At 30.4% G+C, this 16,717-nt stretch overlaps 2 protein-coding genes across 2 annotated transcripts; one reads left to right on the top strand and one right to left on the bottom strand.

Moving 5' to 3' along the window:
- The first annotated feature begins 2,925 nt into the window (after positions 1-2,925).
- LOC133030438 (secreted RxLR effector protein 161-like) lies at positions 2,926-3,396 on the top strand. The gene has a single exon (XM_061103177.1). It carries the CDS (start codon positions 2,926-2,928, stop codon positions 3,394-3,396), a length of 471 nt encoding a protein of 156 aa, XP_060959160.1.
- Positions 3,397-6,938: 3,542 nt separating this feature from the next.
- On the bottom strand, positions 6,939-11,565 carry LOC115701552 (2-oxoglutarate-dependent dioxygenase 19). Its single transcript, XM_030629368.2, has 3 exons — positions 11,145-11,565; positions 7,647-8,204; positions 6,939-7,549 (listed from the first exon to the last, which is right to left on the bottom strand). The coding sequence occupies exons 1-3, from the start codon at positions 11,346-11,348 to the stop codon at positions 7,301-7,303; spliced, it is 1,011 nt and encodes a 336-aa protein (XP_030485228.2). The 5' UTR covers positions 11,349-11,565; the 3' UTR covers positions 6,939-7,300.
- Between the last annotated feature and the right edge of the window lie 5,152 nt (positions 11,566-16,717).

Raw genomic sequence — 16,717 nt, 5'->3', positions numbered from 1 at the left:
TGGCCTCTTCCCAAAGTTCTTTTTGAATTTCATGAACTTTTTGTATTTCTTAGAGAAGAGTGCCAAGTCCTCCATGTCACTACATAAGCTTTCCTCATCTTCTTCACTAATGGCATGGGAGGAGGAAGACTTGAATGCAATAGTCTTCTTTTTCTTCTCAACTTCCTCTTCTTCTTGAGCACTCATGAAAATTTCATGGTTCATGAGTGAGCCAATTAGTTCTTCCAAGGGAAGTGTTGAGAGATCCTTGGCTTCTTAAATGGCAACCACCTTTCCTTGATAAGCCTTGGTGAGACTTCTCAAAATCTTGGTCACCATATCCTTTTGAGTAAGTACCTTGCCAAGAGAGTTCAAACCATTAGTAATTGTAGTGAAGCGAGTATACATATTAGCAATGGTTTCATCCGATTTCATCTTAAAGTTCTCATATTGAGTGGAATAAATTTGAATTTTAGTTTCCTTCATAGCACTAGTTCCTTGATGAGTAACTTCAAGCATTTTCCACATATCATAAGCGGTAGAGGCTTGTTCAATATTTTTAAAAATATCTCTATCCAAACCATATATAAGAGCATATTTAGCTTTAGCATTTTTAGAAAGCATTTTCTTATCATTTTCATCATATGCTTCATAAGTCTCAATTACTTCAACACCATTTATGACATGTTTAGCAACATAAGGACCACTAGACACAATATGCCACAAATCATAGTCAATAGATTAAAGGTAAGTTTCCATTCTAATTTTCTAATAAGGAAAATCTACTCCATTGAAGTATGGTGCTCTATTTGTGCTAAAACCTTCTAACATGTTATTTTGTGAATTACTTGGAAACGCCATGCTCTAGATTGTGAAATCTAATCAAATAATTTGAGCCCTTGTTCTGATACCAATTGTTAGCCCAAGATATGTTTCCAAGAGGGGGGGTGAATTGGAAATTTAAACTAATTTCGGAAAATTAAAACTTTTAACACAAAATTATGCAATTAGTCAATTAATCAAGTAAAAGCAAGTAGAATGGCGAGCAATATATTAAGACAAATAATTAAACTTGTAAAGTAAAGAGTTTAAGGATTAGAAAATGCAAACTCTTGATTTTTACAAGGTTCGGTAGAACTATGCCACCTGCGTCCTTGCTCTTCAAAGCTATGGACCTAGCTTTGAGTTCCAATATCGAGCCAAGTTAACGGGCTTGACTAACCCTTACAACCGGGAAATTTTCACCAAGGTATTTCCAAACCTCTTACAATAGTTTCGCACCCCCGAGGACTAATAACCTCTTTCTCGGATTGTTAAAGTGCCAATCTCACTATTACCGGGTTGTTTACAAAACTGGTGCCAACCTCACCTCAATCACAATATGGAAATGTGTTTTATATACAAGCTAAAATCACTCTAGAAATATGATGATACAATGGAAACCTAGAGTGAAAAGCAAGCACACTTAAGATGAATAAAATTAAATTTTGGCTCAAAGTGTGTGAAAAGTGTTGGTTTGGATTTCAAACTTAGAAGCTCCTTAATCTCACTTAGATAGGTTAGATATATGTAATAAATGCTCAACCAACTTATTTTTTGAAAGAAAAATCGAGTTTATATAGTGTTTGATAAAAAACTAGCCGTTTATAGCCGTTAGCACGTTTCCCGAGGTGAGGTCAGCCATGAACTGGAAGTCCGGATGGGAACCGGAATTCCGGATTGATTACAACCGGAATTCCGGTTGCTAACCGGAATTCCAGATGGCTGACCAGTGGCAAAAGTGCCATTTTTCGGGACTTAAACGCGCATAACTTCTTACTCAATTATCCGATTTCAGAAATTCCAACTTTGTTCTCTTAGTTAAACAAAATGTAATTTATAAATCCAATCAAAAAAAATTTTGAACTATCGTGTGAGAAAACTTGTTGCACAAGTTAGTGAATGGGCCAAAATTCAAATTTATAAAAACTTAGTGTGCTATGCAAATCACTTTAACAAGACTAAAGTAGATTTATACCATTTAATTTTGAGTAGTCTTGATGTAGATGAGCCTCCTAGCTTGATTTGCATGTTTTTGATCCCAAGTTCATTTTTCCCGAGAGTTGACCTTGACTTTGACTTTGACTTTGACTTTCGGGTTGACTTTTTGACTTTGGGATTTTGAAGACCTCTTTTGAATAGGGTCTTGAGTTGTTGATCCCTTGATGAATCTTTTGCTCTTGATATGCTTGTTGAGTCCATTTAGTGTTGCTTTTAAAAGTTTGGTAAAAATACCAAAATATTTATTTTCTCTTTTAAATTTGCTACAAAATCAATAAATCATTAGTAACAAATAATAATCAAATATTTGCTAATCATCAAAACAAGGAGATCGAAAAGTTTGAGTTAACAATAACATTAAGATATTTGGTTAGCCTGGCTGTGAGTGAAAAACTCGATATGCGATTAATGGATGTAGTCACAGCTTATTTATATGGATCACTAAATAGTGATATTTACATGAAGATCCCTGAAGGATTTAAGATGCCTGATGCATATAATTCAAGCAATCGAGAAATGTGCTCAATTAAATTACAAAAATCATTGTATGGATTAAAACAATCAGGACGCATGTGGTACAATCGACTTAGTGAATATTTATTAAAAGAAGGATATAAAAATGATCCTATTTGCCCATGTGTTTTTATAAAAAGTTCAAGTCCTGAGTTTGTTATCATTGCTGTATATGTTGATGATTTGAATATTATTGGAACTCTTGAAAAACTTTCAGAAGCTGTGGAATATCTAAAGAAAGAGTTCAAAATGAAAGATTTAGGAAAAACAAAATTTTGTCTTGGTCTACAAATTGAGCATTTAAAATGTGGAATTTTCATTCATCAGTCAACTTATACTGAAAAGATTTTGAGACGGTTTTATATGGATAAATCACACCCATTGAGTAGCCCAATGGTAGTTAGGTCACTTGATGTAGAAAAAGATCCTTTTCGACCTAAAGAAGAACATGAAGAGCTCCTTGGTCCAGAAGTACCATATCTTAGTGCAATAGGAGCATTGATGTATCTTGCTAATTGTACAAAACCTGATATAGCTTTCTCTGTCAATTTATTAGCAAGATTTAGTTCTACTCCAACATATAGACATTGGAAAGGGATTAAGCACATACTCCGCTATCTTCAGGGTACTATTGATAAAGGATTATTCTATTCTAATAATTGTGGGTCACAACTTATTGGCTACGCAGATGCAGGATATTTATCTGATCCACATAAAGCCAGATCTCAAACTGGCTATTTGTTCACTTGCGGTGACACTGCTATATCCCCTGGCGATCAACAAAGCAAACTCTGGTGGCTACTTCCTCAAATCATGCTGAGATACTTGCAATTCACGAGGCAAGTCGAGAATGTGTTTGGTTAAGATCAATGACACAACATATTCGAGGAACATGTGGATTAACATCTAATAAAGAAGTACCAACAATTCTCTATGAAGATAATGCTGCTTGCATCGCTCAACTTAAAGGAGGGTACATTAAAGGAGACAGAATTAAACATATTTCACCAAAATTCTTCTTTACACACAATCTTCAAGAAAATGGTGATATCGATGTTCAACAAATTCGATCAAGCGATAATCTTGCAGACTTATTCACGAAGTCATTACCAACATCAACTTTTGAGAAGATGGTTCACAAGATTGGAATGCGTCGATTAAAGGATCTCCACGAATGCCAAAATGAGGGGGAGTAATTTCATACTGCACTCTTTTTTCCTTGACTGAGTTTTGTCCCACTGGGTTTTCTCGGCGAGGTTTTTAATGAGGCAGCTATTATGGACATCCAAGGGGGAGTGTTATAAATAGTATTAATTATGTGGATGTCCAAATCTTTTATTTATTACCATTAATGTAATCAACATTCCCTTTTTCTTAGTTTCCCTTTCTCTTAGTTTCTTAATATTTAACTCTTGTATGTGTATAAATAGGAGATCACCTATTAGAATAAAACACTCAGAAAATTCTCATCTCTTCTCTATTTTCTTTCTCTAAATTATAATATTACATAATACTAATATTTCATAATAGGTGATAATTAATCACTTTATTACACTATGCATTTTTTTTTTGAATGAACACTATGCATTTAAATATATAGTAATTATATATAAATTCTTAATATTTTGTTTGGTAAAACAATTAATATTTAAAATAGAAAATTTTTAGTAATTATACTCAATTTTCATGGGAGCTATAAGAATTAGAGAGTGTTGAGTTAGAAATTTTAACAAAGAATCATAAGCCCAACTCACTTGCTAAATTGATGAGAATGAAATATTTGTTAAGTATAAACAAAGAGAGACATAACAATTTATAGTAGTTCATTCTCTGTATCGCGAAAGTAATGGAGCTACATCTACTTCAAATTTTTATTTCTCACAATATGGTAATTACAGAAAAATGCTAAGTATTCAAGCTCTCTAGTTTCTAGAGATAGAAGCTCTAACCTTGTGGGTAGTTTTCTGAATGTGAAAAATGAGCTAGATGAGCTCTCCTTTTAGAGGTGAAGGATGTCCTTGAAAATAGGAATAAAATAATAAAAAAATATTAAAAAAAAAATACAAGTTGGTTATTTTTTTACCGTAGATGATGATTTTTTTAAAATAACATCTTGTTCATTAATTAATAAAGATAGATGAGAATCACAGGGGGACTTCCCTCCCATTGCTACAAAGCTCGTTGACTAGCAACTCTAGCATACTTAGCTACACTATTCGCAAACAAGTTAAAACTACGATTAATAAAAAAGAACTTATAAATAATAAACTTCTTAATTAAATTAACTACCGAAAGAAAAAAACTTGAGCCCTTCCAATCTAGGGAGCATTTGTTCTCAGCCAAAGCTTGGACTACAACCTTAGAATTTGAGAGGATGTGGATATTCTTCCACCCATCCTCATCTGCCCATGAGAAAGCAAAAAAAAAAAAAAAAGGCCCTAATTTTTGCTTCCAAAGAAGAATCTACACTAATTGTGTTAGAACTAACAACCCACATACCAGCAACTCTACCAATCCTCATTGCAACAATATATACCAGCTTCCCCTTTAACTCAAGCTGCATCAGTGAACAATACATTGTTTAACTCTTTCTCACTAGGACAAAAGGCTGTTGTCATTTCCCTCAATAGACAAGAAGTTACTGCCATTTCACTTCCTTAATTGTTGTTGATATTAGATAAACTAGTGAAAGCTGACAGAGCATCATTCACCTTACCAATAACAATTAAGAGAATGGCACCAGCACCTTTCAAGCAAAGCTCATTTCTCTGATGCCAAAGTTCAGCAAAAAGACAACTTGCAAATGTGATGATTTCATTCTTGTTTATCCCTTGAGAATTTGTAATTAAATTGTCCATAAAATGAATCATCGAACTTCCTGGTATAATCCTAATCTGCATAGGAAACATCCCCACAAACCACAACGCTTTCAAAAAGTTACAATCTCTAAAAAGATGAAGACCACACTCTTCCAACTCACCACACAAATAACACTCCTTGTCTAAAATAAAAGGCAATTTGTCTTCTGTGAGAATTCTCTAAAGGAAAATTGAGATTATGGGGTGGATTCTTGCATCCCAAATCAACTTCCAAATGTCTCTTGTAGGAGCAAACCTCCAAGCTTGATCTACACAATAAGCATCTTTAATTGAGAACTGACCATTTTTCTTGTTTTTTCAAAAGATTTGGTCCTTAAAAGGATGGGCAATTCTTGGAATTTTTTAGGATACGATTTCCCACTTCTTCTCCAAAAATTTGAACTACCATTTCTTCATTCCAATTGTTGCCTATGGACACATCAGCTATTGTTTGAACCGTGAAACACTTACTCCTAAGTTCATCCATTGTATCCATAAACTCTTGAAGGTCCAACCATGAATTCACCACTAGCAGCGACAGAGATTGATCATTTTGCTATTGTTTCTCTCACCTCCAAGATACACTTCCACTGATAAGAATCGCTACTCTTTTGTTGCACTTTTTCAAAGTTTTCATGCTTGCAATACTTTCACAACAAACAGGTGACCCAAGGTCTCTCTTCATTTTTTGCAAGGCTGTAAGCTATCTTGGCAGGTAAAGCTTTGTTCATATCCTCGAATCTTCTTAAGCCCAAACACCCAGACGACTTGGGTTGACAGATCTGATCCCAAGCTTTTAGAGCCAAAAATCTCTCCTTTTTGACATTACCTAACCACCAATACTTCCTCAAAAATTAAATTCATCTCTCAGTAGCTTTCTTTGTGTTGTATAAAGCTTACCCCAAAAATATTTTAACCTAAAACATCTAAATACAAGCTAACATTTCATTATTTTACTAACTTTTTAAACTAAAATAAATTAAAAACTATTAGGATAAAAATATTAAAAAAAAATAAATCAATAGTATATATTCAACCTCACGTTTTCTTCATGGAATGGTTGTGATGAAATAGAAGAATAAAAAATTAATTTTTGCTTGAAGAAATTTCAGACCGAATGGCTGCCATTTTCAGAGGAGGGCTGGTTTTAGAAAATAAATTGGGGAAGAAGAAGAAAGGGGGGAAGAGAGAAAGAGAGAAAGAAATATATAAGCGGGCTGGGAAAATTTAGTGACCAATCTTAGCGGGCCTATATTGGCCCACTGTTATTAGTAAAACACGGTCCAATGAGAAATTTTAAGTGACCAATCTCAGCGGGTCTATATTGGCCTGTCGTTATTGATAACACGGCCCAATAAGAAATTTTAAGGGACCAATGGTGAGCCTATATTGACCCACCGAGATTGGTAAAATTTTAGGCTTAAAAAATGTCAATAACGACGAAACATACAATGCCCGCCAAGATTGCTACGCTCTGGATTTTTTTAAAAAAAATTCAGACCTATTGTGCGGGCCCGTCGAGATAGTGCTGCCATGATAAGCCTTTTTTTGTAGTATTGATTGCACTATAAACGATAACGTGTTAAAAAAAAGTGTCAAATACCATTATTAGTTTCTTTTATCATTTCTCAAGAATAACATAGTTATAACACAAATTTGATTATTGGTAACAAATCAAATCAACAAAATAGTACATTAACTTTGATAAGAGTGTTGATCCCAAGCCACTCCAAACCATGTACATGTGATTGGTCGAACTTAGTTCAATTGGGATGACCCTCATTTCACCTTTGACAATCTTATAACAAACTATTATCCGACACTTTAGTAAATATATAACAACTACAGAAAACATCACCCTTATTATTTATTAATTATAGTTATATATAATCATTGGTGATTATTATAAATTAATTGTGGCGAAATTGTTGAATATTAGACTGAACGTCAATTAGGTGTTGACCATTAGCTTCTAAGTAGTGCTTGTATGTGGCTCCATCATAGTTGGGTGGGAGAGCATCGTCCAGGAACTCAGGCGCTGGCTTCACAAACGCATCCAACGATGGTCCGTGAAGTGTGGCCACAGATACCCTCTTCACATTGTTGTTGTCTACCACGACTCTATGAACATGACTCTTGTACTTTCCATTACTCAGAATCTGAACAAATTAATTAACAATATTTATATATATATAGACTGATGACTTATATTATAAGAATAATAAAATAAAACATGTGTATTGTAATAATAAATACCTCAAGATGATCTCCAGTATTGATCAAAATAGCATTGGAAGGCATATAGTTTACGTCGATCCATTTTCCTTGATGGGATAGAATTTGGAGCCCACCATTGATGTCTTGGATTAGGGAGACGAAAAATCCTGGATCAGTATGATCAGGCACGCCCATTGAACCTTTGGATTTGAAGTTTGGTGGGTAAAGGTTCATGGCAGACACATCAAACCCTGACTCCAACTTAAATGCTTTTTCTATGAATGATTCTTCCATTCCCAGTGTTTTCGATATAGCTTTTCCAAGACCATGTACCACTTCTCTCATTCTTGTGTAATAATCTTCCATAGTCTCACTGAAAGTGGTTTGGTTAGAAGGAGAATGATAGTTGGGATGCGTAACCATCTTGAGATATTCTCTGTTCTCCGCTGCCGATGAGCGCAACTCCCATCGGATCATATCAGTGGAACTCTTCTTCTGGTATTTCATACGATCCTCTATCACCGTTGGTTCAAAGTAATCTGATATTGCTTTGAAAACACTTTTGAAAACGTATTCAGGAACACCGTGATTTACCAGCTGCCCATGCAAATCAATAAAATTTATTAATTAAAACAACATCACAATATAATTGTATTTTTGAAAATTTAAATCGAATAAAATACCATTATTAGAATTGAAATAGTTTATTGTAGTATATGTGCTTGTTTCTCTTTTCATATGTCTATGCATGCCCAATAAGTTACATATATTTGAAGACTAATTTCAAAACCCTAAATTATATAAAGAAGAATAAAATAATTTTGTGAAATTTTTCATATAGCTAAGTATTCATGCAATTGTAAAATCTAAACTTAAAATAAAATCAAATGGACAATTCATGCTGAACTAAAGCTATATATATACTGTTATGATTACATCAACCCAAATATTCTTACTTGCTATAACCGAATTATAAAAATTAAAAAGTATAATTTGAGATATATAAACTAAAATCATCCAAATAAATAAATAAATTAGTTACACAACGAATTATAAATGATACTTTTTTTAGAGTGTGTTTGAAGCTTATGTGAAATTTTTTGGATCTCTTCACTACTATTTTTTATCTCTATTTTTTTTTTTGTATAAATATATATATGTATATAGAAAATTTATATTAAAAAAATGAAAAATATACGTACATATATTTTATTGTTGTTAATTAAATTCAAAATAGTATAGTAATAGAGAAAATTTAGAAATTAGATTTTTATTAAGAATTTTTATTTATTTAAAATAATTAACTTTAATAAAAAAAATTAGAAAAAATGAGAGATATACGTACAAGATTAGGTATATATATTTTGTTGGTTTTAATTAAATTCAAAATAGGATAGTAATAGAGAAAATTTGGGAATTAGATTTTTATTATGGATTTTTATTTATTTAAAATAATTAACTTTAATTAAAAAAATTAGAAAATTAAAATGAGAGATATACGTACAAGATTACGTACCTATATTTTGTTGGCTTTAATTAAATTCAAAATAAGATAGTGATAGAGAAAATTTAGGAATTAGATTTTTATTATGGAATAATTTTATTTACTTAAATAATCAACTTTAATAATAAAAAAAATAGAAAAAATGAGAGATATACGTATAAAAATATAAAATAGGATAGTAATAGAGAAAATTTAGGCTTTTAAATTATTGGGCACCAATAATTTCTCATAAACCAAGAATTCTGTTATATAGGCACATTGATATATATATATATATATATATATAGTTTGAAGGTAAAATTAAAAGCCTCTCATTATAAATTGTGTACACATGCAAAAAAAAAAAAATCATTCATAAATATTGTGACCTTTCATTTTTTTATGGTAAGTTTTATTTTATGTGGTACATATAGAGAGATATATTACGTAAGGTTATAATTGAAATAAACTTATTATATATCTTTTAACTTTATATGTATATATTAAAAGTGAAGGAAGTAACACCCAGAAAAGAATTCAGTTATATGTATATATGTAGGTATCACATTTATATTAATAACACTGACTTTATAGCTTCTAATCTTTATTAATCTTTTGAAATTGAAGGGAGTGCGAAAATTTATGGTTTAAATAATATCACATGAGAACAATATATATAATATTGTATATATATATAAATAATATCAGTTCAAATATCAAATATCAGTTTAAATGGGATTTATTTTATTTTTATTTTATTATTTTATTATATATAAATAATATTTTATTATTTATTAAATATAAATATATGTGTTTATGTGGATCTTGAGTTTATCGAGTTAATTTGTTGAAAATACATGTTTACTGATTTGCTCAAAACAAATATACATAAACACATATATTTTGTTGAGTCTATCATGGAGTGCTATGAGATTGATGAGAGGCTTCAAGAGAAGAATGAGATTACGATGGCTGGAGTTCAAGTTTCAAAAAAAAAAAAATCAGAAGTGGCAACTTGCATTGTGAAGAAAGCTGGAAGCCCAACTAAGAAGAAAGTTGGCCCAAATCTAAATATAAGGTTATGATGTTATAGATGATATTAAGATAAATTTGGAGAGCATTGCTTTGTTATAATATTATTTGGAAGCTATCATATTTCTTGTTTTTTATGTTCTTTCTTTTATATGTCCAGTTATATGCCTGCTACCCCTATTCTTTATAATTTTATTATTACCGGCTCGAGTTAAGTATCCATAGTAAGTGTGTAGCATTATTATTTTTTTAAATATATTTCAAGCTAATCTCCATTCTCCTCTTGACTTTCTGCAAATTTTAAATTTGACTTTTCACTATTGATTTTCAAATAACCCCACACACTAATTAAAATTAGTTTTTAAACTATTTTAAATTATATGATTATTTATTGAATCTTTCTCAATTAAATTATAAAGCACCTAACATAAAACTAAGTAAGGCACGTAACTTTCTTCTAGTATATATATATGGGTGTACTAGTTATGACGTTCCACCAGTGACGAAGCCAGAAATTTAGTTGAGTGAGGGCTTGAATAAATATTAAGTCAAAACTAATAAAAATAATGATAAATGTATCTTTCAAATTTTCATCTTCAACAAAATAAAATAATACTGTTGACAAAAATAAAATAAAATATTGTCAATGGTATTATTTTATTTTTTAATAAAGTATTATTTTTTTTATTATTTGTATTGGACTACTTTTAAAATGGGCTTAATTAGAATAAGAGTAGGCTCATGAATCATTATTAAGATATTGAGTGAGGGCTTTTGTGAATTGGACTTTAATAAATTGAACAAAGTGAATTAATATATATATATATATATATATCTACATATAAAAAATTTGATGTATATATATTTGAGTGAGGGCTTTAGCACACACATGGGCTAAAGTCCCTCCGTCCCTGCGTTCCACCACATAATATCACAAATATGCATATTACATAATAATGAAAATAAATGAGAATAATAATGAAAATTATTAAAGTAGGTAATGCATATATTAATATACGTACGTAAAAGAAACCATAGTTGTGGCAGGCAGTAGAAAGATAATCTAGGGCTTTGGCTTGTATATTTGGATCGCTGGAGAAGAGAACAGAGTAGTCAATGGTCGGAATTTCATCAGCATTAATATTATTATTAGTAGTATAACAAATACTGTTGGGTGTAAAACATTGGGAAGAAAGAGAATCATCAATTGGTACAGAAGTACCCATTTTTAGAATTTAGAGATAGATCTAGAGAGAGAGAGAGAGAGAGCTAAGGTAAGGTATACTTTTTGCATGCATGGATGGGATATAGCCTCTTTTTCCCGTTAATTTATAGAGGCCAGCTAGTGGCCCGGAACCCCTTAATTAATATTATTTCACTAATTCATACGTACGTATAATGAATAATAATATAAAGTCGTAAATTTATATTATAAAATGGCTACGTATTTAAAGAAGACAGAAAAGAGGTAGGTGTTGTGGGACCTACGTGACACATTTTAATTGATGTATTAAGTAATCTCAGTTTTTTTAACTAAAATATAAAGAGGCAATAGTGTGCCTATTTTAAAATGGGTCAATTGCGCGTGGTTAATATATAGTTTCACTTTACTTATATTATATTTCAAAATTCAAATTTTAAGAGTAAAATTCTTAAATTTGTGTTCCGGTAATAATTTAACATTTTTATTTATTTTAAGTGTTAAATATACTATATTGAACTGTCTACATAAACACAGTGTATATATTGTACAATTTTATTAATTCACGTAAAAAATTATTTAAAAAAATTAAAAATTAAAATAAAATTAATTTAAAATTAAAAAAATTATAAATAAAAAAATAATTTTCTTTTATTTTTTCTTTCTTTTCCTTTTCTTTCTCTTTCTTTTTCTTTCTTATCCTTTTTCTTTCAAGTCATCTCCTCTCTCTCTCGATCTCCTCTCTGCGGCTCTCTTAGTCTTGATCTAGTGTTTTCAAAACCCTTGGGCAACCACCACATGCCACTTTGGCAGTTTTCCGACCACCCCAAGGCTCTCGTGATCTCCTCTCTCTCTTAATCTCGATCTCCTCTCTCTTTCCCTCTTAGTCCCGATTCAGGGTTTTCAAAACCCTTGGGCAGCCACAACAGGCCACCTCACAAGCTCTCGTGATCTCCTCTCTTTCTTTCAGTCCCAGTCTAGAGTTTTCAAAAAATTGGGCAGCCACCATAGGCCACCTCGACAGTTTTTTGACAACCCCCAAGCCACCTCGAGGTTCTCTCCCCCTCAGTGCTCTCGTAACTCATCTTCTCTCCTCATTTCTCTTATCATATATTGCAGTAAAATATTATTTCATTAGATCTAGGTCGAGAGGGAGGCGATTTACAGATTTTCACCATCCTATTTTGGTTTAAGAAACTGCTTTTTAATGTTTTGTGATTTTGCATTTTGTTTTCTGTTTCAGGTGAGCTTTGATTGGATTTCTGTGGTGGTGGTTTTGGTGAGGTGCTGGTGGTTTTGGTTAGGTGATAGTGGTTTCTTGGGGAGAGAGAAGAGAGAGAGTTGTAAATGGAAAAAAATTGAAAAGAAAAAGAAAGAAAGAAAAAAAGAAATTATTTTTAATTACAATTTTTTTAATTTTAATAAATTAATTTTATTTTGATTTTTTAATTTTTTTTAAATAATTTTTTACGTAGACCAATAAAATTATATCATGTGTACATTGTGTCCACCTAGATGCACACGTGGACATTTTAATATGGCACTTAACATCTAAAATGAATGAAAATATTAAATTACTAACAGAACACGAGTATTAGGGGTTTTACTGTCAAAATTTGAGTTTTGAAAGTTAAGTACAAACAAAGTAAAATTATTGGAGATTTTACCGTAATTAACCCTTTTAAAATCATTTTATTAACTCTTTCTTCTTTCTTTTGCCACTTAATACAATATGATCCACATTTTCTTTTTATCAACTATATATGAGTGATATTTGGTACCATTAGATGTTCCTTAGTATTTTTTGTTATTGTTGGGTACCATATAGTGCTTAATGCTATATGTAGAGGGTTACAATTAATTAATAGTTTTTTATATTATTTATTAAATCATTGGATATTAATTTTTAATATATATATATATATATCATTTTTTGTGGTATTTGAAACCATAAGATATACATTTAATTAAGTAGGGACAACGTACCCATTTGATTTTGTATTTTCTTAAAAAAGAAAGAAAGAAAGAAAGAAAGAAGTTATATGTGTTCTTATAATTTAGTGTATTTTTTATTTAAGCTTTGTATTATACTCTTACTTTAATATGTATTTTCACATTTAGATTTTTCTGTATATTTTGACCGAATAATATATTCTTAAGTTACAGTAATATGCCGACTTTTCAGGTTAGCCATTGGGTGGTAGATTAATACTAAAAGTTATTTAATAATGTACTTCATTAGATTTTATTATCAATTGACCGTAACAAAGTTACACTAAAAAATATTTAAAATCCTTTTAAAAAAAAATGTTTAAAATCCTTTTCAAAAAAAAAAGTTTAAAATATTACCATTCCAAAATGTAGGTTGTTAAATCGTTTCTCCGTCATTTCATTCATTTCATCATAGTACTATATATATCTTAAACTAAGTTAATCTATAAAAAAATGGAGTGCAACTGTCTAATATTATTTATATATACAGAGAAGAATCTAAACACATGGAGATCTAATCAAATGTCTTTTTTTTTTTTTTTTTTTTTCTGCGCAATAATTTTTTCAAATATATATGATTATGGAATAAGCAGAGAAATTGATTGGTATTTCAGCTCATATATAATAGAGGGTGGTTAAGTTTGGCATGCACATTGATAGCAGGTGTCGATTATGCAATGTTCATTCAGAGGATACGCACCACTTATTTTTCACTTGCTCCTTTGCTGGAAAATGTTTACAGGCAGCCAGAAACTGGCTGGTGTGGGGCACGGCTGGCATTGAGCTTCCTATGATCTTGAGATGGATTAGGAAAGCTAAAATAAGTAAGTTTAGGAAGAATGTTTTGGCAGCTGTAATTGCAGGTCTGGTGTACAGCATTTGGGAGGCTAGAAATAAACTTGAATGGCAAAATGAGCAGCCAGATTGTGTAAGAATCATGCAGGCTGTTCGGTGGAGGACCAAGGCTCGGGTGACTATGTTTTTGCCTAAGAAATTGAGTTGTAAAGATAGGGATTGGTTTTATGGATTGTAGCAATATAAATACAATATTTGTATAGATTAAAATTATTGAGGCTCTTTTTTTTTTAGAGTGCTCTTAGGATGTAAAGTGGTTTGTACAATATAATTTTCTGATTCATCAAAAAAAAAAAAAAAAAAATAGAAGGTGCCACAGTAGTTTCTGCTAATAGTTAAAAGACCGATCAAGTGTAAATTCCACATGCATGTCTCCTGCTAAATTGACATTTAATTACAACCCCAAGTGGTGGGGCCAATAATGAAAATTTGAATATATCGATCATTTTAATTAATTAAAAAATGTACAATCTAAATAATATGTTGTTTCTTTTCATAATAATAATAATAAGACTGATTAGGTTTTTTTCTCCTGAATTTTGACATGTACTAAATCATGCTTTTTGAACTTTTAAGTCATTAAAAATACCTCCTGAACTATTGAGATGGTTGAATTTAAGGACTTTTGTCCAATTTTAGTAAAAAAAATTTAACATTGATGAAAGTTCAGGGGGCATGATTTAGTACATATCAAAGTTCGAGGGACATAATTGGGTAGATATCAAAGTCTGGGGAGCGTTTAGCACATAAACAATCACTGAAACAGTAAAATTGAATGAAATTAGACAAAAGTCCTTAAATCTAACAATCTCAAAGTTCGAGGGACATAATTAGGTAGATATCAAAGTCTGGGGAGCGTTTAGCACATAAACAATCACTGAAACAGTAAAATTGAATGAAATTAGACAAAAGTCCTTAAATCTAACAATCTCAATAGTTCAGGAAAATTTTTAACGGCTAAAAAAGTTCAAGGGAGATGATTAAGTACATATCAAAATTTGGGGAAAAAAAGTCCTAATTAGCCTAATAATAATAATATTATTATTAATAATAATAATATAATGTCCAGTTTCATAAAAAAAAATATATATATATATATATATATATTGTTTTCTTATCTAATTAAGTATCTCAATCAAAAAAATATATATGTATAATTATTGTAAAATAATATTAATTATATAAAAAAAAAATAGGAAAAAAGAGAACACAAAGAGAAGAAAAAGATGAGAGACTAAATGAGATTTTTCTCAATAGTTTATTTTAGTAGGGTGAACCTATTTATACTATAATAATAATAGAAACTAAATTAATGAATTTTGACATGTACTAAATTGTGTCCCCTAGAATTCTTTTGCCGTTAAAATTCCATTTGAACTATTGAGATCGTTAAATTTAAGGACTTTTATTTAATTTTAGTAAAAAAAAATTATAATATGGATGAAAGTTCAAGGAGCATAATTTAGTACATATCAAAGTTTGAGTGGCATGATTTGGTAGATATCAAAGTCTGGAGAGCATGGTTTAGTACATAAACAATCATTGAAACAGTAAAATTGAATGAAATTAGACAAAAGTCCTTAAATTTAACAATCTCAATAGTTTGAGGGGAATTTCTAACGGCCAAAAAAGTTCAGGGGGCACGATTTAGTACATGTCAAAGTTCGGGAGAAAAAATTACTAATTAACCTTAGATGATTTGTTCATCTATACATATAGGTGTCGTTTGGTAACACTTTTTTAATCAGTTTTCTGTTTTTAAAATTGAAAAAAAATGAAAATATTTTTCAAAAACATGTTCTATAAAAACTGTTTTTACTTTTCAATTTTTCAATTGAGAATCAAAATTTTAAAAACAAAAAAAAAACACTTTCAATATTTTTTTGAATATTTTTTTTTTCTTAATCAATATCTTGGACTTCAATCATGACTCGGACCCAAATCCCCCCACGATCCTGGCGCTGAATTCGTCCTCTGACTTGAACCTAAATTCGACCCTGAAACTAGACCCGACGTAAATAAAATCAAAAAATGAAAATGAAAATAAACTTTACAGAACACACTTGTATTTTCTATTTTTAAAATTGAAAAACAAAAGTGGTTACAAAACGCATTTTTATTTTTCCAAAGCAAAATTTTTAAAAATAAAAATTTTACTTTCATTTTGTAATTAAAAAATTAGAAAACAAAAGTGTTACCAAACGGCACCATAATTATTTCATAACATTCACTTATTTATTCATTTATTTATTTAATTTTTTTGTTTTGTCTTATTTATAAATGGATTTATTACACATTAAAATATGGTAAAATGGATAAGTTGTAATTTTTGTCCTTCATACACAGAAACATATTATTACAAATGACATAAAAAATTATGATAATTTACTCTTAGAGAGAGAAGTTATGAGAGAGATAAAAAGAAATGATGAAACAAAGGGAAAAAAGTAGAGATAAAATAATATAGCCAAATTATATAAATTCTTATTATTTGAGTTTAAATGAAAGCCAAAATTAGCATAACACTCAAATTACTTTCATTTTCCC

Source organism: Cannabis sativa, chromosome 8 (assembly GCF_029168945.1).
Source record: "Cannabis sativa cultivar Pink pepper isolate KNU-18-1 chromosome 8, ASM2916894v1, whole genome shotgun sequence".
Classification (NCBI taxonomy): Eukaryota; Viridiplantae; Streptophyta; class Magnoliopsida; order Rosales; family Cannabaceae; genus Cannabis; species Cannabis sativa.
This window is presented reverse-complemented; position numbering and strand designations above follow the sequence as displayed.